Raw genomic sequence first — 27,747 nt, forward strand, 5'->3', positions numbered from 1 at the left:
TGGAGTTGTGAATGTTTGTGAGCTCATGTATCAGAATAAACCTGGAATACAGCAGGCTCTAATAAAGTCACTGAATAAATGCAGAGACTACTGTTACTGCTGTTAGTTTAGTAGTGCCTATATTATTATTACCAAATTCAAGTTAACTTCATAGTTCTAAACTTCATAAATAAAAGCAATGACTGTGTAGATGTGTGTGTCCTCAAAAACAAAAACAGACAAAACAACCCATACCCCTATCACACTTGGTGTAAATCTGCAACTCTTTTCTATTTATTTATTATTATTTATGATTTATTTTTTATTTTTTATTCGTTCTTTGGGAATTTCACATCATGCACCCTAAATCCCACTCAACTCCTAGTCCCTCCATATCCACCCCTCACTTTTGTAGTGTTTCCCCCCCCCAAGAAAGCTAAGAGAATAAAAATAAACAAAAAAAAAAAAAGAAAGAAAAACACTTCGCTCGTCCATCTCTCTGACTCTCCATCTCCTCTTCATTCATCTTAGTGTCACAGGGAGCTGCGATGTATCACACAGTACACCCTTTTGTCCAAACAGCTTAACTTGCAAACGTTCATTGTGGAATGAGTTGTTGATACTCATTCTGACTCGATACACCATCATTACTGGACTCCAGCTTACATTCCTCTCTGATATCCTGCTGTTGCCCTGGGTGATGGAGATCCTGTGGCTATGGTTCAGCAGGATCAGTTCCATCACACAGTCCAGCAGGTGATTGATGGGGTAGATGTTGGGGTGTGCCAACCCAAAGTCCTGGATGTGTGCTTGGGTGGCACCTGAGTCTGTCAGTCGAGGCTGCTGGGACCATTCCTCTCAGGTAAGGGGTGGAGCCAGCTCTCCCATGCCCGTGGTGAGGGTTGGGGGGAGCTTTCCCAAGTGTGTGTGTGGGAACAGCTCTCCTGTTGGGGCAGGGCCATCATTGTCCATTGTCCCTGAGAGGCAGGGGTAGTGGAGAGATTGGGGTGTCACTCCCGGCCAGTGAGAGCTGGGGTCAGCTCAGCAGGGCCCTCAGTACTTCAACACATGGTTCAACACATGGTTTGCATGGGTCCCTGTGGTAACATGGGCAACGGACATCCACACAGACTCCAGCTGCTAGAGGACCGCAGATCCAGTCGTGATCATCAGTTTGAGGCCAGATGTCACCATGGCCCTAGGCAGTAGTGTAGGCCTCTCAGATCCCGGTAGGCCTAGCAGCAGCGTGGTTCAAGGCTCCAACCTGGCCCCATGTGGCAGTTTAGACGCTGGGTCATATGGCCCCCCATGACAATGGGAGCCACGGACTTCAACACAGACTCTGGCTGCGTCAGGGCCATGGACCCAGAAATGGCCCCTAGCCACAGCTCGGCTCAGGCATCAATATGGCCTTGGGTGTCAGCACAGGCCACCATGATCTGCATGGTCCCAGTGGCAGCATGACCTTCGGGCACTGAAAACCTTAGGCGGGAAAATAAAGCACTAACCACTGACACAGTGACTGATCATGTAATCTCAGCCCTGGCAAGGTCAAGACCAGCCTAGGTTACTTAGAGAAATTTTAAACCAAAAATAAAAGTTTTCTTTTATCCTTTAACGCATTATGCATTATTGAACCTGTCAAGGCCTTAGTTTTCCTTTTGTTTCACAGAAGGCGAGAACCTATGGATTGCTGCCAGGTTATTATGGTTTGATCAAACAAGACCCCCTGAAAAATCTCCTATGGGAACAGATGGCCCAGATGGCCCAGCATTTCAGAGCACCTCTCTTGCAGTTTCCTCTGAATCCAGAAAGGCTTCAAGGCTGCTGGCTGAGATGATCCAGCTTCACAGAATACTCTAGTCAGGACTTGACCATAATCCCGAATTTCCTTTGCATCCCCATAAGATTACCAGCGCCACCTATCAGTAGGAAGTAGTCTAGAGAACTATGTCTACATTCGAAAAGATAAATTGTGGACATTTGTCATTTGTTTAGGGCCAGATAATGGATAATGCAAGTTGTTATGGATAATGGTCAGAAAAAAGCTGAACAAAGGAGATTATATTCAGGGATCTTATTCTAAAAAGAAAAGGGGATATAGAAATGATAGGGTAAAAGTATAGCTTATTGAACCTACTTTAATCCAAAAAACTATTAATATTAACTATTTTACATTAGTATGGATTTTGGTTTATTGATACAAATTTAAAGTTAATTTTGTTATACTGTATATATATATATACATATATATATTTCTATCTTTGTTTAAGGTATTATGTTTATGCAACTCATTTAAAGTTATAATATATAATTGATAAATATTAATAGTTATCTATGATGATCAAATTTATAGTCACATTAGTTTTCTAGGTAAACATAGATATATTTCAATTAGGTAGATAATCTTCAAACACTTCAAAGACCTATAGAATATGGCATTTAAAATGTTTTAAAAACTTAGACTTTCTGGACAGTGAGACACATTTGCTCCTGGCAGCACCAATTTACTTCAAAGAGGAAGATGGGCATCGAAGAAATTCCATATGGAGTTTATCTTCTTCTTGGAAAATCTGACTATTTGGGCAAGAAACTACTTCCCTAGATTGCTTGACAGTATGTTATATAAACTGGAATGCAGGACCCATAGGAAAATGACCACTGAACTTTGCCAAGAAAGGCGAGATGGTCCTTCAGGTTCCTGCTTCACAGAAGAAACTGCCAGACATTCTGCAGGACACAGAGAAAAGTGACTGATGAACTTAGCCAATAGGTGGAAGAGTCCTTCACATTTCCTGCTTCATTGAAAAGTCTGCCAGAGACTCTAGGCCTGTTGGCTGAAGATGGATGCCCCAGTGTTACAAAAGAACTCTGGATGACTGTCCAGGCAGCTAGATATCTCTGTCATTTCTAGATGTTTGGAAGTTGCTTACAATGCACTTCCTGTTTACTCAGGTAATATTATATCCTTCTGGGGTCTTTGATGGAGTTGAAGACTAGATAGTTATAATTATAGTTTTCCTTAATCATGATAAGAGCTAAATTAAATATGAAACTTTAGACTCACAAAAATAGGATAGATGATAGAGTATTTTCTTTAATTTTGCCAAATACAAATAGATTAGATATTATAACTGTAATTCTTGCTTGATAACTGTTTTGTTATATGTAATTTGAATGTTAAATTGAAAACCTTCCTTTATTTATTTATTTATTTATTTATTTATTTTTTAAATCACACTCATGATATTAATCACATTTGTGGTATTCATAGATTACATTCACAGTATTCATTCAATTATATATATATTTAATTTTAAATGTCAAATGTTATTTCTTGAAGGGGGTAGGAGGTCTTAATTACAGGCTTACAGCACATGGGAGGACCCCGGAGGGCAGAAGTTTGCTACTGATGTTTTACAATCTTGCATCTAAGCTGTTAACGCCCATTATTCAGGATACACAGACAAGGAACTTCCCTTAAGCATTCAGGAGGGTGGAACCTGGCAGGGAATTAGCATTGGGAGGATATCAAGGTCAAGGTCCGCAAGCAAGGCAACAGTTACCCAAAATGGGGGCCAGGGACCTACAGGTCCCCCTTTTATTAAAAAATGAGCTTCTGACTTGGGTTGTGTGGTACGTCAGCAGGTCACCTTACCTGTCATGGAGATGCCTGCCCAGGCCACACAGGTGCTCTGTCTTAGGTTGGTGAGCGCCCCCAGGCATTACCCATCTCTGAATACTCATTATCATACTGGCTCAATTGTGTGTGAGCTGCATGGTTAATTGCTGCCAAAGATCTCAAAGTGGCACTGGGCTTGCAATCTGTGTATTCGATACAGAAAAGACCAACAGAGGTCCTATCCCACCCATAGCCAGTAGGAAAACCTTCCTTTTTTCTTTCTTTCTTTCTTTCTTTCTCTCTCTCTCTCTCTCTCTCTCTCTCTCTCTCTCTCTCTCTCTTTCTTTCTTTCTTTCTTTCTTTCTTTCTTTCTTTTTCTATTATCAGCTTGATACAGTATAAATTCTTATCCTAATAGTGAAATGTTTCATTGAGGCTTGCCCAGTAATTGAGTAAAACCAAAACTTATAATCCACAGTCATCCTAGGGGCCCTCCTGTTATATAACCTCCCTGGTTCTGTGGGTTGCAGTCTGATTGTTCTTTGCTTTATATCTAGTATCCACTTATGAGTGAGTACATACCATGTTTGTCCTTCTGGGTTTGGGTTACCTCACTCAGGATGATATTTTCTAGTTCCATCCATTTGCCTGCAAATTTCATGCTGTCATTGTTTTTCTTTGCTGAGTAGTACTCCATTTTGTATATGTACCACATTTTCTTAATCCAGTCTTCAGTTGACTGTCATTTAGGTTGTTTCCATGTTCTGGCTATTAGGAATTGTGCTGCTATGAACATAGTTGAGCATGTATCCTTGTGGTATGACAGAGCATTCCTTGGGTATATGCCCAAGAGTGGTATGGCTGGGTCTTGAGGTAGATCAATTCCCAATTTTCTTAGAAACTGCCATACTGATTTCCACAGTGGTTGTACAAGCTTGCATTCCCACCAACAGTGGAGGAGTGTTCCCTTTGCTCTGCATCCTCTTCAACATAGACTGTCATTAGTGTTTTTGATCATAGCCATTCTGACAGGTGTAAGGTAGTATCTCAGAGTAAGAAAACCTTCCTTTTTGATTAGACAGAAAAGGGAAAGTGCTGTGGGATGGTCTTTCTGTATGCTGTGAATGTGTGTTGCTACCATTGGTTAATAAAGAATCTGCTGTGGCTTATGGCAAGGCAGAATACAGCCAGGAGGGGAATCCAAGCAGAAAGACAAGGGGAAGAGGGTGGAGTCAGAGGAGATGTCAGTCCATTGCCCAAGGAGCAACATGTCAGCAGACCAGTAACACCATGGCCACATGGCAAAACATAGATTGATAGATATGTTTAATTTAAGATGAAAGAGCTAGCTAGCAAGAAGTCTGAGCCATAGACCAAACAGTTTGTAATTAATTTTAAGCCTCTGACTGGTTATTCAGGTACCGGCAGGCGGGAAAGGTCTATCCTCTACATGTATATTTGTGCACCATGTGCATGCAATACCCATGGAGGCCAGAAGAAGGCATCAGATCCCTTGGGACTGGAATTACAGGTGGTTGTGAGCCACCATGTGGTGCTGGGAATTGAAGCCAGGGTTTCTGGAAGAGCAGCTAGTGCTCTTAACTGCTGAGCTCTCTCTCCAGCTCCTTGATGTAGGGCAGGCTGGTCTCAAACTGGAGGGAATTATACTGCTTAGAGCTGGAATTATAGGTGTTTACTACCCTGGTGTTTTGATATCCATGTACATATTGAAATGATAATCTGTCCTACTTTGAGTAGTTTCAGATTCCTTACTTTTGACAGCATAGGCTATTCAGAAGCATGGTTTAATTCTTATTTTGAGGTAAAGTACCTAAAATTAGGATATTTGAAAGGTTCATTTTATGTGCTTTTACTTCCCTAACTGCCGCAGTGTGGTTTTATAAAACATATTCTTTTTGTTGTTGTTATTGTTTGTTTTGAGACAGGGTCTTATTTAAGTAGTTCTTGCTGTCCTGAACTTGCTATGTAGACCAGGCTGGCCTTGAACTCACAAAGATCTGTCTGCCTCTGTTTCCTGAGTGTTGGGATTAAAGGCCTGTGTTCCCACACCTTTAAAGAGTTAAATTTATTCTTTGAAACTTTCATACATGTATACGATGTGTTTTGAGAGGTGTTTATCTTTATTGTATGTATATGGGTATCTTGCCTACACCTATGTATATGCATCATCTGTGTTCCTGGTGCCCAGGGAGGCCAAAAGAAGGCATCAGATCCCCTAGAATTGGAGTTACAGATGGTTGTTAGCTGCCATGTGGGTGCTGGGGATTAATTGAACTCAGGACCTCTGGAAGAACAGCCAGTGCTTTTAACTGATGAGTCATCTCTCCACCTCCCATATATAATGTATTTTGATCTTATCCACCCACCACTACTTCCTTCCTACTTCCTTCAGGAACTCTTTAACTGACTTTCCTCTTGACTCCATGTCGTCTTTTATTTTTAGTGGTAGTAGTCCCCAGACTGCAGTTAGTGCTGACCATATGCTCATGAGTGTAGGTCATCCTCGGGGGTACTGCCAACCTACCAGCGGCTGCATCTCCAAACAACTGCCAGTGGCTTCCATCTCAGGGTGGGATCTCAGCAGCTCTTCCCCAGTCCATGCTGGGATTTTAAAAGATTTATTTGTTTAAAATGTTTAAATGTGTGTATTTTGTCTGCATGCATATCTGCATGCCTGTGTGGAGGTCAGAAGAGAATATCAGATCCTCTGGAACCAGAGTTATAGAGGGTTGTGAGCCACCATGTAGATGTTGGGAACCCAACCCAGGTTCTCTGGAAGAGAAGTAAGTGCTCTTAACCACTGAGACATTGTTCAAGCCCCCATGCTAGAACTTTGACTGGCTTGATCTTGTGCAAGTTTTGTGCAGGCAGTCACAGCTTTGAATTGATGCATGTATGTTGTGTGTGTGTGTGTGTGTGTGTGTGTGTGTGTGTGTGTGTGTGTGTGTGTTTTAAAGGCAAGGCTTCTCTGTGTAGCCCTGTCTGTCTGTCTGGAACTTGCTCTGTAGACCAGGCTGGCCTGGCCTGAGATCCACCTGCCTCTGCCTCCCTAGTACTGGGATCAAAGGCGTGTGCCACCACTCCCATGGCTATGTGTTGATGTTATATGTAGAAGACAGCTTTTCTCAGCTCTTCTTTCCATGCTCTCTTACTTTTTTTCTGCTCACTCTTCCTCCTTATTCTCTGAGCTTTGAATGGGAACGGCTGACAGAGATGACCCATCTGTGACTGAGTACTTATTCATAGTTACTTATTCTCAGCATTTTGTTAAAGTTGGAGTCTCTGCATTAACCACTGCAAAAAGCAGCTTTTCTGACCAAAGTTGAGAACAGCACAAATCTGTGGGTAGAAACAACACCTATAGCCTGTGACCTCCTCACCCAAGTTTACAGTACTAGACATAAAATCCCTAGAGCAGGATTCCTATCCAATCAGAAGACAGTTGGTTACCCCTATAGTCATCACGCTACTATTATGTCAGTGGGTACAACTTGCTTGGAGGGATGGTATTGTAGCATGCGGGCTTCGGCAATAGGTAAGACCATTGAATCTTTTCTCCCTTAGAAGCCCACATAGCACCTTCCAGCACTATGAAAACTAACCAGCAAGGAGTGTTTCCTGCTTAGTTTGAGATTGATTTATTAATTTGGTGCAATCAAAATGGGTGGTATCTTCAGCAGTGGAGTCTTACCATTTTGCTATGATGGTCAACTAGCAGCAATGGCGATGGTCTATGTTGTTTTGGATGTCTCTGTGCCATCCTGATCAATAACTTGTTGGGAGGTATATAATACCAGGCATTGAGATTTTAATTAAATAGTCTATCTCTTCTATGAGCAGTATTACCCACCCATGCAGGGTACCTCTTATCAAATGCCCTTTCACACACACACACACACACACACACACACACACACACACACACACACGATTTGTATTTGTTATTTTTTTTTTAAAGATTTATTTATTTATTATGTATACAGCATGTGTGACTGCAGGCCAGAAGAGGGCACCAGATCTCATTACAGATGGTTGTGAGCCACCATGTGGTTGCTGGGAATTGAACTCAGGACCTCTGGAAGAGCAGTCAGTGTGCTTAACCTCTGAGCCATCTCTCCAGCCCTGCGATTTGTTATTTTTAAACATTGTATGTGTGTGAGTGTTGTGCCTACATGTGTTTAAGTTTACCCCACGTGCTTGGTGCCTGCGGAGGCTAGAAGAGAGCATCCTACCCCAGGAACTGGAATTATAGGCAGTCGTGAGCCATCATGTGGTGCTAGGAACTGAACCTGGGTCCTTTGAAGTATCAGCAATTGATCTTAATCACTGAGCTGTATCTGTATCCCCATATTCTATTTTAAAAATTAGCTTATAGACTACTGGGTTTCCATAAGGCCTCTTTTTATGTCCTTAATTTTGGCTAACCCATACCCTGTTCCCTGCTTTCTCTCATCTCCTACCCCATCTCCATTTAAACTTTTAACCTGGAGTATTCCCCTGTTCCTTCAAGTAACTGGTTCTACTGTCCCTCTAATTATAGTTTGCATTTGGGTTGCAAGACCAGAGGTTTCCATACAGCCTTTTCAGTTTAGGTAATCCTTCCTCCGCTCCCTCATGTCCCCGTCCCTACCCTTCTCCATAGGTGAGCCTTCCCACCCCCAGTGTGCTCCTTATATACTTTGATTTTACCAGATTTCACTGCCCCCTCTCTCAGTGATAGCGCATATTCTTAATAGATGGTTTCAGTGATTTTTAATTCCAAGTTACTTTCTTTTTGAGCAGTGTTTGGTAAACAAGGGTTTGGAATATATTTTGCTGAGTGAATGTTGTCAGTTTTGGAAGAAGTTTCTTTTTGGCTAAACAGGCTAAATTTTGTCTTTGAACTATTATGGTGCATATCAATGTGTAGTTGTTTTTTTTTTTTTTTTAAACACTTTGGGGGCCCGGCACCCAGCTCCCAAATAAATACATGGAGACTTATTCTTACTTATGAATGCCCGGCCTTAGCTTGGCTTGTTTCTAGCCAGCTTTTCTAACTTAAATTATCCCGTTTCTCTTTAACTACATTTTGCCTCTTGGCTTTTTACCTTTTTTTATTCTGTATGTCCTTCTTTCCTTCTTACCCCGTGGCTGGCTGTGTGGCTGTGTGGCTGGCAGCTGGCGTCCTCCTCCTTCTCTTTTCCTTTCTCACTCTCCCCCTTCTCTTGATCCTAGATTTCCCCTCCTATTTATTCTTTCTGCCTGGCAGCCCCACCAATCCCTCTCCTGCCTACCTGTTGGCTGTTCAGCTCTTTATTAGACCATCAGGTATTTTAGACAGGCACAGTAACACAGCTTCACAGAGTTAAACAAATACAACATAAAAGAACACAACACATCTTTGCATCGATAAACAAATACTCCACAGCATAAACATGTGTAACATATCTTAAACTAACATTCCACAACATCAAATGATTCATATATTGTACTGAACATTGAGACTCACCAGTAGCCATAGTACTTAGTAGAGGCAGGACAATAAGGAGTTAAAAAAACTTGAAATATGTAATTTTGTGGATTATTTACCGTTTTCTCTGTTACTGAGTTGCTGCTTTAAGTTGGGGTAAGCAAAAGTACTGTAATTAAGTCTTGGTGGTGTCAAGGTGGCTCCGTGGGTAAAGAAAGCACTTGCTGTGCCCACCCAATAGCCCAAGTTTGTTTCTAGAACCCGTGTAAGGTGGATGGAGGGAATGACTCCACAGAGTTATCCTCTGACCTTCACATGGACAGCATGGCACATGTGCACACACACGTTAATAATAATAAATAAAAAAAGTAATAATAAATTTAAAAAGTTCAGTCCTGCCTCTGTCATATTGTATGAGGTTAAATGTTTCTAGGTGTGTGTGTGTGTGTGTGTGTGTGTGTGTGTGTGCAGCTCCAGGAATCCTCTTGTCTCTGTCTCCCCAGCATTGGGATTACAGACACACAGTTGTGTGTGTCGTGTCCCCCCCCCCCTTTTTTTTTTTTTTTTTTTTAGTGTGAGTGCTAAGGATCTGAACTAGGTCTTCTGCTTTACTAATGAATCATCTTTTCATCCTCAGGCCTGCCCCTTTATCCTCTCAGGTGGAGTTAGAGATGTGTCCCACCCTGCCTAGCTTTTTGTTTACTTTTCTCCTTGATTCCTTCTTACCATTTAGCTTTAAATTTTTTTTAAGGCAAGTTTGGCTTATTTTCCATTTGACTGCTTGCATCCAGTCACACTTTGTCCTGTGACCTGCTTTTCTGTCTTTCTACACAATGAGTTAAGGAGGGTGGTTGATTACACTGTCTCGTTTGGAGTCCCTGGTGCCAATGTTCAGTCATGGCCTGGAATGAAGAAATAAAATGAGGGTTGTGAATGTTACTATTTCTAGAGCGACAGCTCTGACAGTAGTGATCTCTCCACGGACAGCAGGCAAGGACTCTGTTACTGTGCCAGATCCCCGCCGGGCACATTGTCTGCTTTTTCTTAGTGGCTAAAAGAACAGTTTCTTTTAAGATGTCTTCAATTCAGAGAACTATTTTCAAAGTGCTTACCTGGAATTTGGCTTTTTATTTTTATTTTTTTGAGATAGGGTCTCACTGTAGTCCAGGTTAGTCTCCCCAGTGCTGGGATTACAGGCATGAGATACCATGCAATCTTTTCTTTATTCTAAGTGAGTGGTTGGACCCGTGAATGAGAAAGATAAGTTTATTATTTTTTCCTGAGGGAGGGTTGGGAGAAACAAAGTCTGGAGGACGGTGTCATGTTGTTGAGACGGGTCTTTCCTGTCTCCACAGAACTCAGGAGCTTTTTGCCTTGGAATTCAGCTGATGCTCTTTTTTTTTTTTTTTTTTAAAGATTTATTTATTAAGTTTACAGTATTCTGCTTGCATGTATCCCTTCAGGCCAGAAGAGGGAGCCAGATCTCATTACAGATGGTTGTGAGCCACCATATGGTTGCTGGGAATTGAACTCAGGACCTCTGGAAGAACAGCCAGTGCTCTTAACCTCTGAGCCATCTCTCCAGCCCGCTCTTTTTTTTTTTTTTTTTAATTAAAAGATATATATTATTTTACTTGTGTGTGTGTGTGTGTGTGTGTGTGTGTGTGTGTGTGTGTGTGTGTGAGAGAGAGAGAGAGAGAGAGAGAGAGAGAGAGAGAGAGAGAGAGAGAGAGAGAGTGAGTGAGTGAGTCTGGGTTACCATGAAGACATTATGGGAATAGGGAGAAACAGCCTGCTAGGGAGGTTCCCAGGAATCCACAAGGATGACCCCACTTTAGACTACTGGCAATAGTCGAGAGGGTGCCTGAACTGGCCTACTCTGGTAACCAGATTAGTGAATACCTGCCATCGTAGAGCCTTCAATCCAGTTACTGATGGAAGCAGATACAGAGATCCATGGCTGGGTGCCAAGAGTCCAATCAATGAGAGAGAGGAGGGATTCTATGAGTAAGAAACATTGAGATCATGATGGGAAAACGTACAGAGATGGCTAGCCAAACTAGTGGAAATCCATGAACTATGGACCAATTGCTATGGAGCCCCCATGGGACTGGACTAGGCCCTCTGGATACAAGAGACAGTTGTTTAGCTTGAACTGTGTGCCCCCGCCCCCCTTGCAGGCAGGGGGATCAGGAGTCTTTCCTGGTGCATGAGCGGGCTTTTCAGGAGCCCAGTGCCTAAGGTTTGACAGACACCCTGCACAGCCTTGATGCAGGGGGGTGGAGCTTGGATTGAAGGGGGCACTGGATTCTCTGGAATTGGAATTACAGACTGGGCTGATTGTGAGCCACCATGTGGGTGCTAGAAACTGAACCTGGGTCCTCATCTATAAGATTATCAAGTGATCTTAACAGCTGAGCCATCTCTTCAGCTCCCCTTCCTTAGTTATTTTTTTGAGAATGTCATGAGTAGCACTTTTTAAAAAGTAATCTTGGGGGAGGATTTGCCCTGGAGGAGGTGGGAATGGGGCAGTGGGCTGGGGGTAAGGGGAGGGGGGAGAATAGGGGAACCCATGGCTGATATGTAGAATTGAATGGTATTGTAAAATAAAATAAATAAAATTAAAAAAAAAGTAATCTAATTCTTGGCAAGTTCAAATGGAATATAGAAACACCATTTTTGTAAGTTTTATATCTCAATATTTGCCAAAAGTATCAGGTCTGAGAATTTTCTGGTGGATTCTTAGGGTCTTTTTGTCCTGCTAGATCATGTCCTCTTGCAAATAGGAATAATTTGAGTGTTTCTTTTTCTTTTTGAACCCATTTACTTCTTTCACTTGCCTTATTGCTCTAGTTAAGACTTGAACACTATTTTGAATAAGAACGAAGAGAGTGTTCCTGGTATAAAAAGTGAATTCCAGGTCAGCAAGGGCTGTTACACAGAGAAACCCTGTCTCAACAAACAACAACAACAGCTAAGAGGGGATGGTCTTGTCTATTCTGATTTCAGAGGAAATGCTTCAGCTGCCATCAGTCATTTACTGGTATAATGTTGGCTATGGGCTTGTTAAGTATAGTCTTTATTATGTTGAGATAGGTTCTTTCTGTCCCTCATTCCATCAGCAATTTTATTGTGAAGGAATGTTGAACTTTGTTAAAGATCTTATCTGCATCTAATTGAGATGGTCATGGGATTTCTATCCTTAAGTCTATTTATGTGCTATATTACCCTTATTGACTTGTATATGTTGAACCAACCTTGCATTTCTGGGAGGAAATCAACTAAGTCAAGGTGCATGATCTTCTTAAGGGGTTCTTTAGTTGAGTTTGCAAGAAATTTTTTTGAGAAATTTTGTATCTATGTGTAGCGTACTTTCTTGGACTGCCAGCTTCCAAATCATGACATGGAGGCTTATTATTAATTATGAATGCTTGGCCTTAGTTTAGGCTTGTCCCACTAGCTCTTATATCTTAAAACTTATTTTAACCTGCTTCTCTTCATCTACGTTTTGCCTCCTCGGGGCTTTTTACCTTTCTGTCATTCTGTATGTCTTACTTTCCTGTTTCCTTCTTGTCTGGCTGCCTGGCGGCTGCCTGTCTTTCTCCCTCAGTCTCTCTTCTCTATCTGCTAGCCCTGCCTATCCCTCCTCTGCCTAGCTTTTTATTAGACTAATCAGGGGCCTCAGGCAGGCAAGGTGAAACAGCAGCATGTCTTTATATAGTTAAACAAATGTAGCATAAACAAAAGCAACACACCTTTAAATATTTAAACAGCATAAACAAATGCAACACATCTTTACATAGTTATTCTGCATCACAAACAAATGCAACAAATCTTTACATAGTTAAACAAATATTCTATTCTACAACATCTATGTTCATTAAGGAAATTGGTCTATAGTTTACTTTTTTTGTTGTGGTTCTCCCCTCCTTTTCTTTTTCTTTTTTCTTTTTCTTTCTTTTTTCTTTTTTTTTTTTTCTTTTTTCTTTTTTTTTTTTGAGACAGGGTTTTTCTGTATAGCCTGGCTACCATGGCCTCACTTTGAGTATCAGGCTGGTCTCAAACTCAGAGAGATCTGCCTGCCTCTGCCTCCTAAATGCTGGGGTTAAAGGCATGCACCACCACCACTGCCTGGCTTCTGCTGTGTTTTTGTCTGGTTTTAGTATCAAAGTAGTATTAGCTTCATAGAATAGGTTTGGTAGTGATTCTTACTGTCCTGTTTTATGGAAAAGTTTTGCAAGCATTGGCCTTAGCTCTTCTTTAAAAGTTTAGTAGAGGAACTAGAGAGACGACTCAGTGGTTCAGAGCACATACTGCTCTTGAGGAGGTCTGGAATTGGAGTCCTAGCACCCATGTCTGGCAGGTCACCTCCTGTAATTCCAATTCCAAGAGATCTGACACCTTCTTCTGGTACTCTGGGTACTGCACTCACATGCATTTAAACATATGCACTTAATAAATAAGATAAATCTAAGAAAAAGAAAAGTTTGGTAGGATTTGTGCTTACTTTAACAGCACATATATACAATTTAATGATACAGAGATTAGCGTAGCCTGTGTAAGGATGACATTTGTTTTCTATTTTTGCTGTCTTGCTGTACCTCCCCATCATGATGGACTATCACCCTCTGAAACCATAAGCCAAGCCAAGCTCTTCCTCCATAAAACAAATAAGGAAAAGGGCAGGGTTTGGTGTGAATTGTCAGGTCGGGAGACTCTGTTACCATGTATGTCAGTTTTGTTTCTTAATACAAATTGGTGTAATATCTTAACTCATCTCATTTTGGGAGGTCATGAATACCTAAGAACTTATCCAGTTTATCTAGATTTCCAGTTTTTTTCTAAACTTGTGTTTTTGGTTTTTTTTTTTAAAGAATTTTTTTAAAAAAATTTTTTTTAAAGATTTATTTATGTATACAGCATATATGACTGCAGGCCAGAAGAGGGCACCAGATCTCATTACGGATGGTTGTGAGCCACCATGTGGTTGCTGGGAATTGAACTCAGGACCTCTGGAAGAGCAATCAGTGCTCTTAACCTCTGAGCCATCTCTCCAGCCTCTAAACTTGTGTTTTTAAAGTATTAATTTGTTATTATCCTTTGGATTTCATTGGATCAAATTTCTTGTAATTCTCATTTTAATTTGTTAATTGAGGTATTCTCTTTCAGTTAGCTTGACTAAGGGTTTGTCCATCTTGGTTTTTCCCCAAACACCCAACTCTTAACTTAATTCTATATATTGTTCCTTTGCTTTCCATTTCATTAATTTCTTCCCTGCTCGTCTTTTTTTCTTTACAGCCACTAATTCTGAATTTGACTTGTTCTTTTCTTTTCTTAAAGACCTTGAATTATATTGTTATTTATTTGAGGTTTTTCTGATTTTTTTAAATATCACCACCCCTAACTGTGAACTTTCCCTTAGAACTGGTTTTACTGTGTCATCATGGTGTCTGAGAAGTTGTGCTTTCATTTTTATTTTACTCTGGAAATTTTAGAATTTCTGAAGTACTTTCTTCAGTGACTTGCTGGTTTTTCAAAAGTGTCTTGTTAAGTCTTGGATATTTGTTTAGTTCCTATGGTTTCTCTTATATTGATTTCTAGCTTTATTCCACTATGACATGATAAATTATTTCAAGAAGGGCATGGTGGCTTACACTCAGATCTCATCAGTTAGAGATGAAAGCAGGAAGATTGCTCTGAGTTCAAGCCAAACCTGGGTAACATCATATGTTTGAAGACAGACCAGGCTATAGCGCAAGAGCCTGTTCAAAATACTTATTTTCTTTTGTATTTGTTAAAAGTTGCTTTGTGTCTTAAACTGTGATCTATTCTATTAAGTTTTCATGGGCTACTAAGAATACCATGCATTTTGTATCCATTGGATGGAATGTTCTGTAGGTATCTTAATTGATTTGACTTATTTACATATTTCTTTTAGGGCTATGGACAGTGCACTTTCAGAATCACCTTCAGTTTGGTGGAAACAACTGGGTTCTTGGTTCTTCATTTTCTCAGTTGATAAGTTAGTTTTGATAAGCTTTTCTTTTATAGATTCAATGATAGAAATAACTCCTGGAATGGTTTTTTTTTTTTTTGATGAGATTTTATAACCAGGCTGAAGATGTAGCTCAGGGAGTTAGTGCTTCTCTAGTCTGTATATAACTCTGATCCCTGTACTTGGAGCAGGGGAGGGAAAAAGGACAAAAAGATGACCATGTTGGGCCACTTACAGTGGAAACATTGGGGGTGGGGTGCAGTGGAAAGATTGGATAGAAGAGTTGTGTGTGAATGTGTGAGCAAGCACAGGGAAGATTTCCACTGCCAGGCAGTTATCTTCGCTCTGCCGTCCACTCCTTCCCAGCATATACTCTATCCTTACAGTTCACAGCTCTGTATGTGAGAAGATCAGGATGGTCACGACTGGATGGGGTGTGGGAATTGGAGGTTTGCAATAAAAGCATAGAAGAGGAAGTTAGTGGATGACACAAGCTGTGATCTTCTTGGCATTGCCAGAGAAGAGGAACCTGGGGGCCAAGACACCTGATTTTGAGGATGCAATATATACTTATCCTGGATTATCCTAGTAGTATATTTGCTTTTTAATTTTTTGTTATTATTTTTTTAATTATTTGAGACAGGCTCTTACTTTGTAGGCCAAAATATTCAATCCTTTTGTCTCTGCCTTCTGAATGCTAGGATTACAGACATGTGCTACCATACTTACTTCAAAAATGTGTGTGTGGTGTATATACTTCTTAGTATGGGTTTGTTCATGTGTGTGTGTGTGTGTGTGTGTGTGTGTGTGTGTGTGTAGGCCCAAGGTTGACATTTGGTGTTTTGTGCTATTGCTCTCCACTTTTAATTTTCTAAGACAGCATGTTTGACTGAACCTGAAGCTTATGATTTGGCTAGGCTGCCAGCCAGTAAATTCCAGGGATCTACTGTCTTTGCTTCCTCAGGGTGGCTGTTGCAGGTGGTGCCACGCTTGGCTTTTTATGTGAGTTCTGAAGATCTAATCTCAGGTCCTGGTGCATGCCCGGCAGCCATCTTACCAACGGAGCTGTCTTCCCAGCCTTCCAGCATACCTACCTCTCTGCTTGTCTTCATATGCCTTTAAACAAATACGCTTTCACGGTGCTAGAAAGTGAGTACTTGCAAATGAAGGATTATCAGTTACTTCCAAGTGACAGAAAAACTATATGGCACTTTTACATTTGGTTTGTACATATAGAGTATTTTGCTCATGTGAAGGAGCCTGGTTTTTTGTGTGAACCTTGTCTAGGATCATGAAAAGAAGGTGGTAAACATGTATTTTCACTCAGTTCTTGATATTTACATCAGTCTTCTTCCCCAACCATGTTGTGAAATATGAAATGATTTGAAGTGATCTTCAATCTGCCACAACTCTGAGCAATATTATATTTATTTTTTATATAAAACACTTTTCAAATAATATATTTTGATCATGTTTTCCCCTCCCCCAACAACTAGATTTACCAACCTCCCTACCCACCCAACTTTGTGTCCTTCTCCCCACTCCTGTGTCTCTCTCTGTTTCCAAATCAAATCAAAACAAAAAATACCCTGCAAAAACTAAAAACAAACAAGCAAAAGACCAATAAGAAAAAAAAAATACTGAAAACAAAACAAAAAAGTCCACAAAAAAACACCAAAAACCAACCAACCAAAAAAAAACCAAGGAGTTTGTTTTGTGTTAGCACTCTATTCCTGGGCATGGGACCTGTCCTAGAGTGTGGTTGATATACCCAGTGACAATCCATTGGAGAAAGTTGATTTTCCCTTTACCAGCAGGTATCAACTGTAGAGAGTTTCTTGGTTAGGGGTAGGACCTTGGGTCCCTTTCCTCCTCTCAGTGCTGGGACTCATCGGGCTTGGATCTGTGTTGTGCATGCTGCCACAGTCTCTGTGAGTTTATATGTGCATCAGTTCTGCTCTGTCTGGAAGACACTGATTGCTTAGAGTCATCTGTCAACTCTGGCACTTAAAATCTTATCACTTCCTCTTCTGTGCAGATCCTTGAGCCTTGAGGTGCGGCTTGGGGGTGGAACATGGGGTTTGATGCAGATATCTCATTTAGGACTCAGTGTTATAAAGTCTCCCATTCTCTGCACATTGTTCAATTGTGGTTCTTTGTGTTAATTCCTATGTACTGCAAGAAGCTTCTCTGATGAGGGTTGAGTGAGGTACTGATCTGTGGGTATAGCAGTATGTCATTAAGAATCATTTTATTGCTGTGTTCCCTTAGCAGAATAATAGTATTAGGTTTTCTCCTAGGCCTGTGACCTATCTAGTCTCGGGTTCTTGGCCACTTTAGCAGTGTCATGTATGGGTTCTATCTTCTGAAATGGGCCTGAAATAAAAAAACAAAACAAAAAACAAACGTGGTTGGTTACTCCGTGACATTTGTGCCACTGCTGTAGGAGCGTATCTTGCAGGCAGGTCACTGTTGTAGACCTCAGGGTTTATATGTATAGCTGGGTGATACTGATGATTACCTTTCTCCTCTGGTATTGTACAAAGTACCTTCCAGCACCATGAATGCTGCTCAGTATGGGTGAAGCTTCTAGTTAAGCACTAGTCCTTCTTCTCTGTGTTGACAACATAAGTATTGTCTTCAGCAACAGGGTCTTCATCGTTCTTCAATAGGCCTCTATCATGCCATGGAGAGCAACCAATAGCCTTGAGAATAGCTGTGATATGGGGAGGTTCTAGGGGACCCCTTTGGCCAATTACTCTGAACATTATTTTGGAAGTTTAGTGTTAATGCAGGCAGATGACCCTTTAAGATCTTCACCCCTTTCCAGCTCAGCTCACTATTCCTTTAGCCATATCCTAGAACTTGTAATTCTCCCTAATAGTGTTAGCTTTGAAATGTTAGGCTTTAACTGTCATATACGTCTACTCTGCCTCTTTTCTGACCATATAAGATTCAGGTATTTTGTCTTTTTGTACTTGTAAGGTGTGTGGCTTGTAATTTCTCAAACATTTCCTCAGCAAATGTGTGTTGAACACTTGCTTGCTTTGGGTATTTTAGTGATAAACAAAACTGGTAAGAACCCTGCCATTAGGGAACAGCTTGTTGAGTGGAGAAAGACATTAACAAACTATGAAACAAGTACAACTGTAAATTGTAATACATGTCATAAAGGAATGACAAGATTTCTATCATTGAAAAAATTAAGAAAAAAATCACTTTGGATTGGGTTGATAGGCTGGATTGGGTTGGTTGCTTCCTATTACCAAGGAAGGGACTCAGTGGGTTTTTTTTTTTTTTGTCATTTTACATGTGATCTCATGTGTTTCCAAGACCTTCACCTAGATAGTTAGGTCTTAAAACTTTAGTTACTGTTCTATTGCTGTGATGAAACACCATGATGAAGGCAGCTTATAAAAGGAAGTATTTAATTGGGCACTTGCTTACAGTATCAGAGGGTGAGTCCATGAGCATGGTGGAGTGGGTGAGGCAGTGGCAGGCAAGCAGGCATGCATAGTGTTGGAGCAGTAGCTGAGAGCTTAACATCTGATCCTCGTTATAGACAGACAGACAGACAGACAGACAGACAGACAGACACACACACACACACTGAGATACTGACCATGGCATGTTCTTTTGAAACCTTGCAGTCCACCCCCAGAGGCACACCTTCTCCAATAAGGCCACACCTCCTAATCCTTCCTAAACAGTCCACCAACTAGGGACTAAGTATTCAAATGTATGAGCCTGTGGGGCCATTCTCATTCAAACCACCACAATCTTTTTTTCTTTTTTTCTTCTGAGACAGGGTTTCTCTGTGTAGCTTTGCGCCTTTCCTGGATCTCGCTCTGTAGCACAGGCTGGCCTTGAACTCACAGATATCCGCCTGGCTCTGCCTCCCAAGTACTGGGATTAAAGGCATGTGCCACCACCTGGCTTCTCCTCCTCCTCCTCCTCCTCCTCCTCCTCCTCCTCCTCCTCCTCCTCCTCCTCCTCCGCTCTTTGATTCTTTCCCCCATCTTTTCTATAACATGAAAGTGGATCTGGCATGTTCACTCAAAGCCACCCTTATTCCCAAGCATTATAGAGGCTCTTCACCAATGCCTGTGGTTGATGGACTGGAAGAAAATACTCATCCTTGTAAATGTCACCTGCTGAGGTGTCTCATGCAGAGGTATTTTTTCTCTTCCTTTCTCCCTTCATGGACTTGCTATTCAGGATGGCTCTATAAAGAAGAGTACAGTTGGGGTGGAGAGATGGCTCAGTGTTTAAGAGCACTGGCTGCTCTTCCAGAGGACCCAGGTTCAATCCCAAGCATCTACATGGCAGCTCACAACTATCTGTAACTTGGAGAAGAACCAGATACTGAGATGAAGCCACACACACACACACACACACACACACACACACACACACACACACAGTCAAGAAGAATGGACAGCTGAATTTAAAAAAACATCAACAATTTCCAGAATTTAAAATCCTGAATCATGACATGACACTAGTGGAATTCAGGTGTTTCTGGTACATGGACTGCTCTCACCCAATGAGAGGTCGAACTGTTAACCTTGTGTACATCCTACTTCACCAATGAGTCTGTCAGATACGCTAAGTCTATAGGCTGAAGATGATGCCCCAACACTGTGGAGAAACCTCAGGTGACTGTCCAGGCAGCTGGCTGTTTCTGTCAACTCACAAATTTTTTTTTGGAAGCTGCTTGCGTGCACTTCCTGTTTTTATTTTTGTTAGGTAATATTTCCTTCTTGGGTCTCTGAGGGAGTTGAAGATTATATAGTTATGGTTGAAGTTTAGATAGTTATAGTTTTCCTTATTAAGAATTTTAGGAAAGAAACTCACTAAAGAGTAAGTGTATAAATTTGAAAGACGTTATAAGATAGTTCTGTTAGTAATATAAGTTAGGATAGAAAGTGAATCAGATACATTTTTGACTTACCAAAATAGGATAGATAATGGAATTATTTTCTCCGAATTTGTCAAATGCAAATGGACTAGACATTGTTTAGGTATTTATTGCTTGTATATGTGGTATATAGTTATTGTACTTTTGGATATAGTTTTTCTTACAACTTTTTTACTTTTTTCTTTTTGTTAAAACAGAAAGGGGGAAATATAGTGATATTTTATTTGTACTGAAATGTGATTTTATTTGTATGTTAATAAATAAAGTTGCCTGGGGGTCAGAGCTAATAGCAAGCCATAGCAGAAGCCAGGCGCCAGGCAGTGGTGGCGCACACCGTTAATCCCGATCACATGACAGGCAGATTCTGTGTGTTCAAGGATACAGCCAGCATGGAGACACACACCTTTAATCTCAATACCAACCATAAAAGACCTGGAGGTCTGTATAGACAGGCAGTGACGAGGAGGTCATGTGGTTGGGTTTACAACCAATAAGAAGGCAGAACAGAAAGTCAATAAAAAGACAGACACACAGAAATAGGCCTCTTTCTGAGGGGAAGGACAGCAGCAGTAGGAAGGGAAAGAAGGTAGTTTTAAGTCTCAGCTCTTAGCTACTGCTCTGACCTCTTGGGCTTTTAACTCGGCATTTGGCTCTGTGTTTCTTATTTAATAACACTGTTATATCTGCAGTAACTCCAGTTCCAGGGGATCTGACACCCTCACATAGACAGATAGACATTCAGGCAAAACACCTATGTACATAAAATAAAAATAAACAGATCTTTTAAAAAAAAGTACAAAAGGTAAGCAAGGTAGTCAAGTCCAAGTTAAGAAACAGACCAGCACTGTGACCTCTCAAACTTGGCTGTGTGTACTGTGATAGGTGTCAGAGACAGAAGTACCAGCAGATGCAAGAACTTGGTATTATTTTGAACCTTAGCTACAAACAGAGAATGAAATAGAAGAGATGATAGAATAGCAGTTGGCCAAAGAATACCAGTATGACACACAAAGGCTTCTTAGCCACAGAATACCCAGGCCTCCACTCGAACTATTACCAGAGATGCATGGTGAACACATGTATAAATCTTTCAACGGGAACAACTAGATCTGGAAAACCCTACCATAGTGTGTCTAGATCTGGAACGCCATTATTGGACTGGTCACATTGTACCCCAGCCTGAAACAAACAATCAGGCCTTGAAAAGCTATCCCATAATTGGAGAGTGAGTCTGCAGGCATTGGGTTGAATTCTTTTTAAGACTGATTTCCCTTCCTCCCTCCCTCCCTCCCTCCCTCCCTCCCTCCCTCCCTCCCTCCCTCCCTCCCTCCCTCTCTCTCTCTCTCTCTTTTGAGACAGGTTTTCTCTGTGTAGCCCTGGTTGTCCTGGAACTCACTCTGTACACCAGGCTGACCTCAAACTCAGAGATCTGCCTGCCTCTGCCTCTGAAGTGCTGGGATTAAAGGTGTACTCTACCACACCTGACTTGTCTAAAATTAACCCAATTTATAGTCATATAAATTTGTTTTTTATGTGGGAGAAAGGAGGGGAATCACTGTCCCTGGGAGGGTGTAGTTTAAAAGAGCAGAAGAGATTCAGGATTTATATGACCTTCAATTAATTTTACTTTTACGAATTTCATAGTATACCTGTTATGAAAGTGTGTCATCCTCAGTGTGAATAATGGAGGGAAAGTCTTGAGAGCTCCTGATCCACAGGATAGTTCACGGTACTTGGAAGTTTTCCCTAGTCTAGTCCCTGTGTGACCCATCCTGAATATCTACCTCATTCTATTCCTCTCTAACCTCCAAACCTGCTGTTTTCTTTCTTTCATTACTTTTTTTTTTTTTGACAAAATATCACTATGTAGCTCCAGCTGGAACTTGCTGTATAGACCAGGGTGGCTTCAAACTCACAGAGACCCACCTGCTTCTGCCTGCCTCCCTGGTGTTGGGATTAAAGGTGTACACCATCATGCCTGACTCCCAAGTGCTATTATCTAACACCACAGTCCTACATACATAATTTCCTTCTTCACTGAACTGATTAATATTCTTAGAACGCTGTTTTAGAAATACATTCCCTCGGTCTTCTAGGCAAAATCAAGAATTTGTTTCTTTGTCCAGTGTTTATTTGTTAAGGCATTTATTTTACAATATTACTGTTTCTTGATTTGATTGGCTCTTCATCAAATTAATATTGATGTGAGGAATTGCTCAGGAACTTTTAAAAAAACATTTGGATATTCCAAATGTTACTGTTCCAAATGTTACTATTCCACTTTTGTTTGAGATAGTTACAGCTTTATCAACAGCAGATTGACTAACTTTAGTGTTCAGAAAGTGGATGGAACCAGAAACTAGTTGAACATGTCTTTTTCGGGTATATTTGAATAGACGAAGCACACTTAGAAAACTGTGATAAAGCAGTCTTGGAGATGTATTCTTTCTTCCCCCAAACTGTGATATTAAAGAGAGATTTATTATTGAAGGATACAGAAACTAATTAGTGGTGCTGTTGCGGTTATTTAAATTCCTTTAAGAAACATGTTTATTATTATTGTGTTGGGGGCATATGTGTGGCGGTCCGAGCTCCTCTGGAATCGGCTCTCCCTTCTTTGGCGTGGGTTTCTGGAATGGCGTGGAGGGTGGCCTAGCTTGTGTGGTGGTGTGGTTTGGAGGAGAATGGCTCCCACAGACTCGCAGGTTTGCACGCTTGGTCTCCAGCTGGTGCTGTCCGGGAGGACTGGGCCTTGAGGCTTGCGGAGGAAGCAGGTCTCCACTGGCAGGCTTTGGCGTTTCAAAAGACAGAAGTTCTGAGTTAGTTTTCTGTGCCTCCTGTTTGTGGGTCAAGATGGGCTCTCAGCTGGTCCTGGTGCCATGCCTTTGCTCCGCCATCCTGGACTCTACCCCACGAAACCATCAGCACAGTTGAACACTTCCTTTTGTAAGTTGCCTTGGCCATGGTGTTTTGTCACAGCAATAGAAAACGAAGACATGGCGAGCACCTTTACCTGCAGAGCCATCTCACTGGCCTTAGTTATTTGAATTCTTATTCCAGAAAGGAGCTGAGAATATTACTTTTTTTGTTTGTTTGTTTGTTTTTCGAGACAGGGTTTCTTTGTGTAGTTTTGTGCCTTTCCCTGAACTCGCTTTGTAGATCAGGCTGGCCTCGAACTCACAGAGATCCACCTGCCTCTGCTTCCCAAGTGCTGGGATTAAAGGCGTGGGCCACTACTGCCCGACCGAGAATATTACATTTTACTTGGAACCATTGCTAATCAGAATATATATTAGAAAATCTGAGAGTTGTGGCTCATGTTTTTAATCTTAGCTCTTGAAAGACTGAAAAATGAGGAGCTCTGTGAGTTTGAGGCCAGCCTGGTCTTCTTGGGGAGTTCCAGGCCAGCCAGGGCTGCATAGTAAGACTCTGTCTCAAAAAACAAACACACAAACCAAAAGATTAGAAATGTTAAAGCCTCATTTAATTTCCTAGGCTATAAATTGATTTATGCTGTGACTCAGTTTATCTCTTAGATGTACACAAAATAGTATTTTCTATAGTCATCGATACTAGTATTTTGTTGTTTTGTTTGGTTTTTGTTTTCCAAGGCAGAGTTTCTCTATGTAACAGCTCTGGCTGTTCCGGAATTCACTTTTAGACCAGGCTGGCCTCAGACTCACAGAGATCCAATTGTCTCTGCCTCCCAAGTGCTGGGAATAAAGGTGTGCACTACCACTGCCTAGCTAATACTAGTATTTTTTTACTACCTTGATACAAGCATTGGAGCTGCTGGTTTTTATTGGCTTTGAAAAGAAAACTAGATGATTAATTTTTCCTAGTTAAAGAAATAATTAACTGTCTTAGTTAGGGTTACTATTGCTGTGATGAAACATCAGACCAATCAACTTGGGGAAGAAAGGATTTATTGTGCTAATGCTTCCACATGGCTGTTCATCATCAAAGGAAGTCAGGACCGGATCTCAAACAGGGCAGGAACCTGGCATCAGGAGCTGATGCAGAGGCCATGGAGGAGTGCTACTTACTGGCTTGCTCCTCATGCTTGCTCAGCCTGCTTTCTTATAGAACCCAGGACCACCAGCCCAGGGGTGGCCCCACCCATGATAGCTGGACCTTCCCTGTCAATCACTAAGAAAATGCCTCCATAGGCTTGCCCACAGCCCAGTCCCATAAAGGCATTTTCTCAGTTGAGCCTACTCTGATGACTCTAGCTTGTGTCAAGTTGTCATAACCATCCAGTTTTTGCCATTTCCCTCTTAAACAACAAGCCAAAGACATTAAGAAATAAACCCAAACCATCACAAATAAAAAATGAAGACAGAACAACGAAAGAAACAAATCTTTAACACTCTCCCTATTCTCTCATTGAGAACCACTTAGGTAGTTGTGAAGCCATCTTGTAACTATCTTAGGAAATCCTTTATTTCCAGCGTTTATTAGGAAACAGCCTGGAAATTAGTAAATACATACATTTCAAAGCCAGCTTTAAATGTATTTTTGTTTGTTTGTTTGTTTGTTTTTGAGAAACATCTCGCTCTGTAGTCCAGGCTGGCCTCCAACTCACAGAGATCCGCCTGCCTCTGCCTGCTGAGTGCTGGGATTAAAAGCGTGCGCCACCACCGCCTGGCATTAAAGATTTATGTATTTTTTTTAAATTTTATGTGCATGTATGTCGTGTGTGAGGGTGCCAGATTCCCTGGAATGGGAGCTACAGACAGTTGTAAGCTGTCATGTGGTTGCTGGGAATTGAACTCAGGACCTCTGGAAAAGCAGCCAGTGCTCTTAACCACTGAGCCATCTCTCCAGACCCTGTTATTTGTTTTCTGTGGGACCGGACAGATGACAGCTCAGCTGTTAATAGTACACATTGCTCTTGCAGGGCCTGGGTTCGGTTTCTAGCAGCCACATGGATCATCACTAACTTCAGTACCAGGGGATCTACTGTCCTCTTCTGACCGCCACAGGCACCAGACATGTGCTTGGTATACAAACACACATGCAAGCCAAACACCCATAGACATAAAATAAGTAAATACATCTAAAAATGTTGAAAGTTTTTATTACATTTTTGTTTGTTTATTTATTGTGTGTGTGCATGGACTGGCGCAAGTATGGAGGTAGGAGGAGGGTAGTTTGCAGGAGGTCTGTTCTTCCTGCTGTGTGGGACCTGTGGACTGGACAGATCCTCAGGCTTGGCAGCAAAGCTCCTCTGCTGAGCCATCTTGCCTGCCCCATCTTCAGCCTTTGTACTTGATGATATTCCAAAGCGGCATGCTTGGGTTCCTGATGAAATGAGAGACTTTTATTTACTCATTCTTTTCTTTTATAGGAATATATATGTCCCAGATGTGAATCAGGCTTTATTGAAGAAGTGACAGATGATTCCAGGTATTGTATAATCTTATGAGTAAACCAAACATTCTAGTGTCAAAGCTGTTTGCTCTTAGTGTTGACTGAGTGGATTGGAAGGAATCTGTTTTGTAACTTATCCTCTGCTGGAATAGAGACTGTGTGAGTGTGAGTGTGCGTGTACATGTGCACACGAGGACAGAGGGCAGGAGTGGGAACAGGAAGACAGTCTGGAGAGCCCTGTGATGATTTGATTTCACCCACGGCTCCTGATTGTGTCACACCTAGGAAACCTCTGTACCCATATCAAGACAAATCCACTAAGTTTTCCTTCATTTCTTTGGGAGTCCTCTTGAACTAGCCATTGATTTTTAATGACTACTTTGTTGCCTGAAGTTAAATTGCTGTTACACATATGTGGTGGGCTGTGGAGTGACTTCTGATAAGGACTCTAACGAGGCAGTCTATTCCAGGCGGGGAAATTGAGTTGTTTCTCGGCCTTGAGGAGCCATAGGTCCCTGTTCAGATGAAGAGCAGTGTTGTCAAACTTTGCCGTCTTGCTGCTGTAATATTAATATTTGGGTTTGTTCTCTTGGCTTTGGTAAAGGTATAATATTGATAAAAAGGGGATATTTTCTTTAAGTGATACTATATTTCATGATTTCTATGAATAAACCATGTAATAACTTAATTCTAGCATTTGACCAATTAACAAAATACCAACTACTTAAAAAGAATTTGTAATCTGAAGTCTTTTAATTTTGGAGTGACTTTGGAGATTTATGCCAGTTCATAATTCCTTTACATTGCTGTTGGCAGAACATAAAGTTGAAGGTCTCTTCCACAACCAGAAAAAAAACGGCACATTTAAAAGTATGTACTGTTAGTTTTACTGCACTAATGGTTGATGAGTATATATATATGTAAATGAGTTGGAGCTTTTGGGGCATTGTGTGGCATGGGATCTAGTTTGGTACAAATACTTGAATGTTGATGTAACAGTTTTGGTTTTAAATAACAATGCCAGCATTATGCCTGTAAGATTAGCATGACAGCAAAATTAGCAGTGTGTGGATGGCATGTTAACTTTGGATTTTTTCTTATTTGTGTTGTTATAATTGCACCAAATATGTATTTAAGACACTTATGCTCTGCATGTGTTGAATAAAGAGTATACTGGTTGTAGGGGAGTAACTTATGGGTGTTCTCCTAAGTTTTAAAATAGTAATTCTGATTTCTTTAGACAGAGAGAACTTTTATACAAAGTACAGTTATACCTGAGTATAATGACTAGCTGCAGGCTGAATACTTTTCTAGCAGGGAATGATGAATTCCGTGGATTCTATTTTCACTCAATTCTTGTATTTGTGCCTATATCAATCAAAGATTGTCCTGTATAGATGCTATTGGTGGTGACTATTCAAATGTCAGTATTTTGGGTTTTGAATGAAGTCAATGTTTTTAATGAGGGAAGAAATCTTATTCGTAGACTCAGAGTCTTTCAGGCAATGAATTATTATTCTCTTCTATAAAATTTGTAGGTATTTTCTGGCTTTAGTACTTAGCAATTACAGTGATTAGTAGTAGATGGTAAAAATTTACTGGAGCTGAGCCTGATGCTGTAAACTAGAAATTCTAGTTACCCAGGAGGCTGAGGCAGGAGGATCAGAGGATCATAACGCTTGCCTGGGCTATAGAGTTCACAGACCAGCCTGAGCAACTTTGACCTGGTCTCTAAAGAAAAAGTAAAAAGATGATAGAGCTGAGTGGCAGGAGTGTTTGCCTCTCTCGTTTGAGGCCCCAGTACCAAAAACAAAATCACTACAAGGCAGTCTTTGCATGTAAACATAAAACATGAGCCCCATCTGCCTCCACACATAGAGGACAGCTTGTAAACTTTCTTAAGTTTTGTAAAACTTATTAAAATATTGTTGTTTTTAGTATCCCTTCTCTATGCTTAGTTCTTTTGCTCTTAAGGTGCAGAAGAATTTTAAAGAAAGGAAATGTTGCAGGAGTCTCAGGAAAGCAGAATTCTAATAGATAACAATTGAATTTCTGAAATCAGGCAGTAAATTACGGCAGGAAAGAAGCCAGGCATGGTGGCACACTCTTGTAATCCCAGCACTTGGCAGGCTGAAGCAGGCAGGATCATGAGTTTGAGACTAGTGTGGGCTTTATTATTTAGTACAGATATTACAAGTGTCTTGTTGCACAATTGCAGTGATTTTTTTTCAAAGCATTTTCAACTTCTGACACAAACACGGTTATCAACTGGCTTCTCATCAGAGTAAGGCTTGAGAATGAGTACAAAAAGGATAATAATTGCTTTTGGTTTAGACTAACTAGGGTATGCTTGTCTTCCCAGTGAGCTCAGCACAATACCTGGCCTG

At 41.0% G+C, this 27,747-nt stretch overlaps 1 protein-coding gene across 1 annotated transcript in view; it reads left to right on the top strand.

Moving 5' to 3' along the window:
* The window catches only part of Rnf115 (ring finger protein 115), a 67,289-nt gene that overhangs the window by 12,463 nt on the left and 27,079 nt on the right, over positions 1–27,747 (top strand). The window contains exon 2 of the mRNA XM_006982596.4: positions 25,338–25,396. Within this exon, the coding sequence (XP_006982658.1) occupies positions 25,338–25,396 (59 nt within the window). The remainder of the gene's footprint in view (positions 1–25,337; positions 25,397–27,747) is intronic.

The sequence above is a fragment of the Peromyscus maniculatus genome, chromosome 6 (assembly GCF_049852395.1).
Source record: "Peromyscus maniculatus bairdii isolate BWxNUB_F1_BW_parent chromosome 6, HU_Pman_BW_mat_3.1, whole genome shotgun sequence".
Lineage (NCBI taxonomy): Eukaryota > Metazoa > Chordata > Mammalia > Rodentia > Cricetidae > Peromyscus > Peromyscus maniculatus.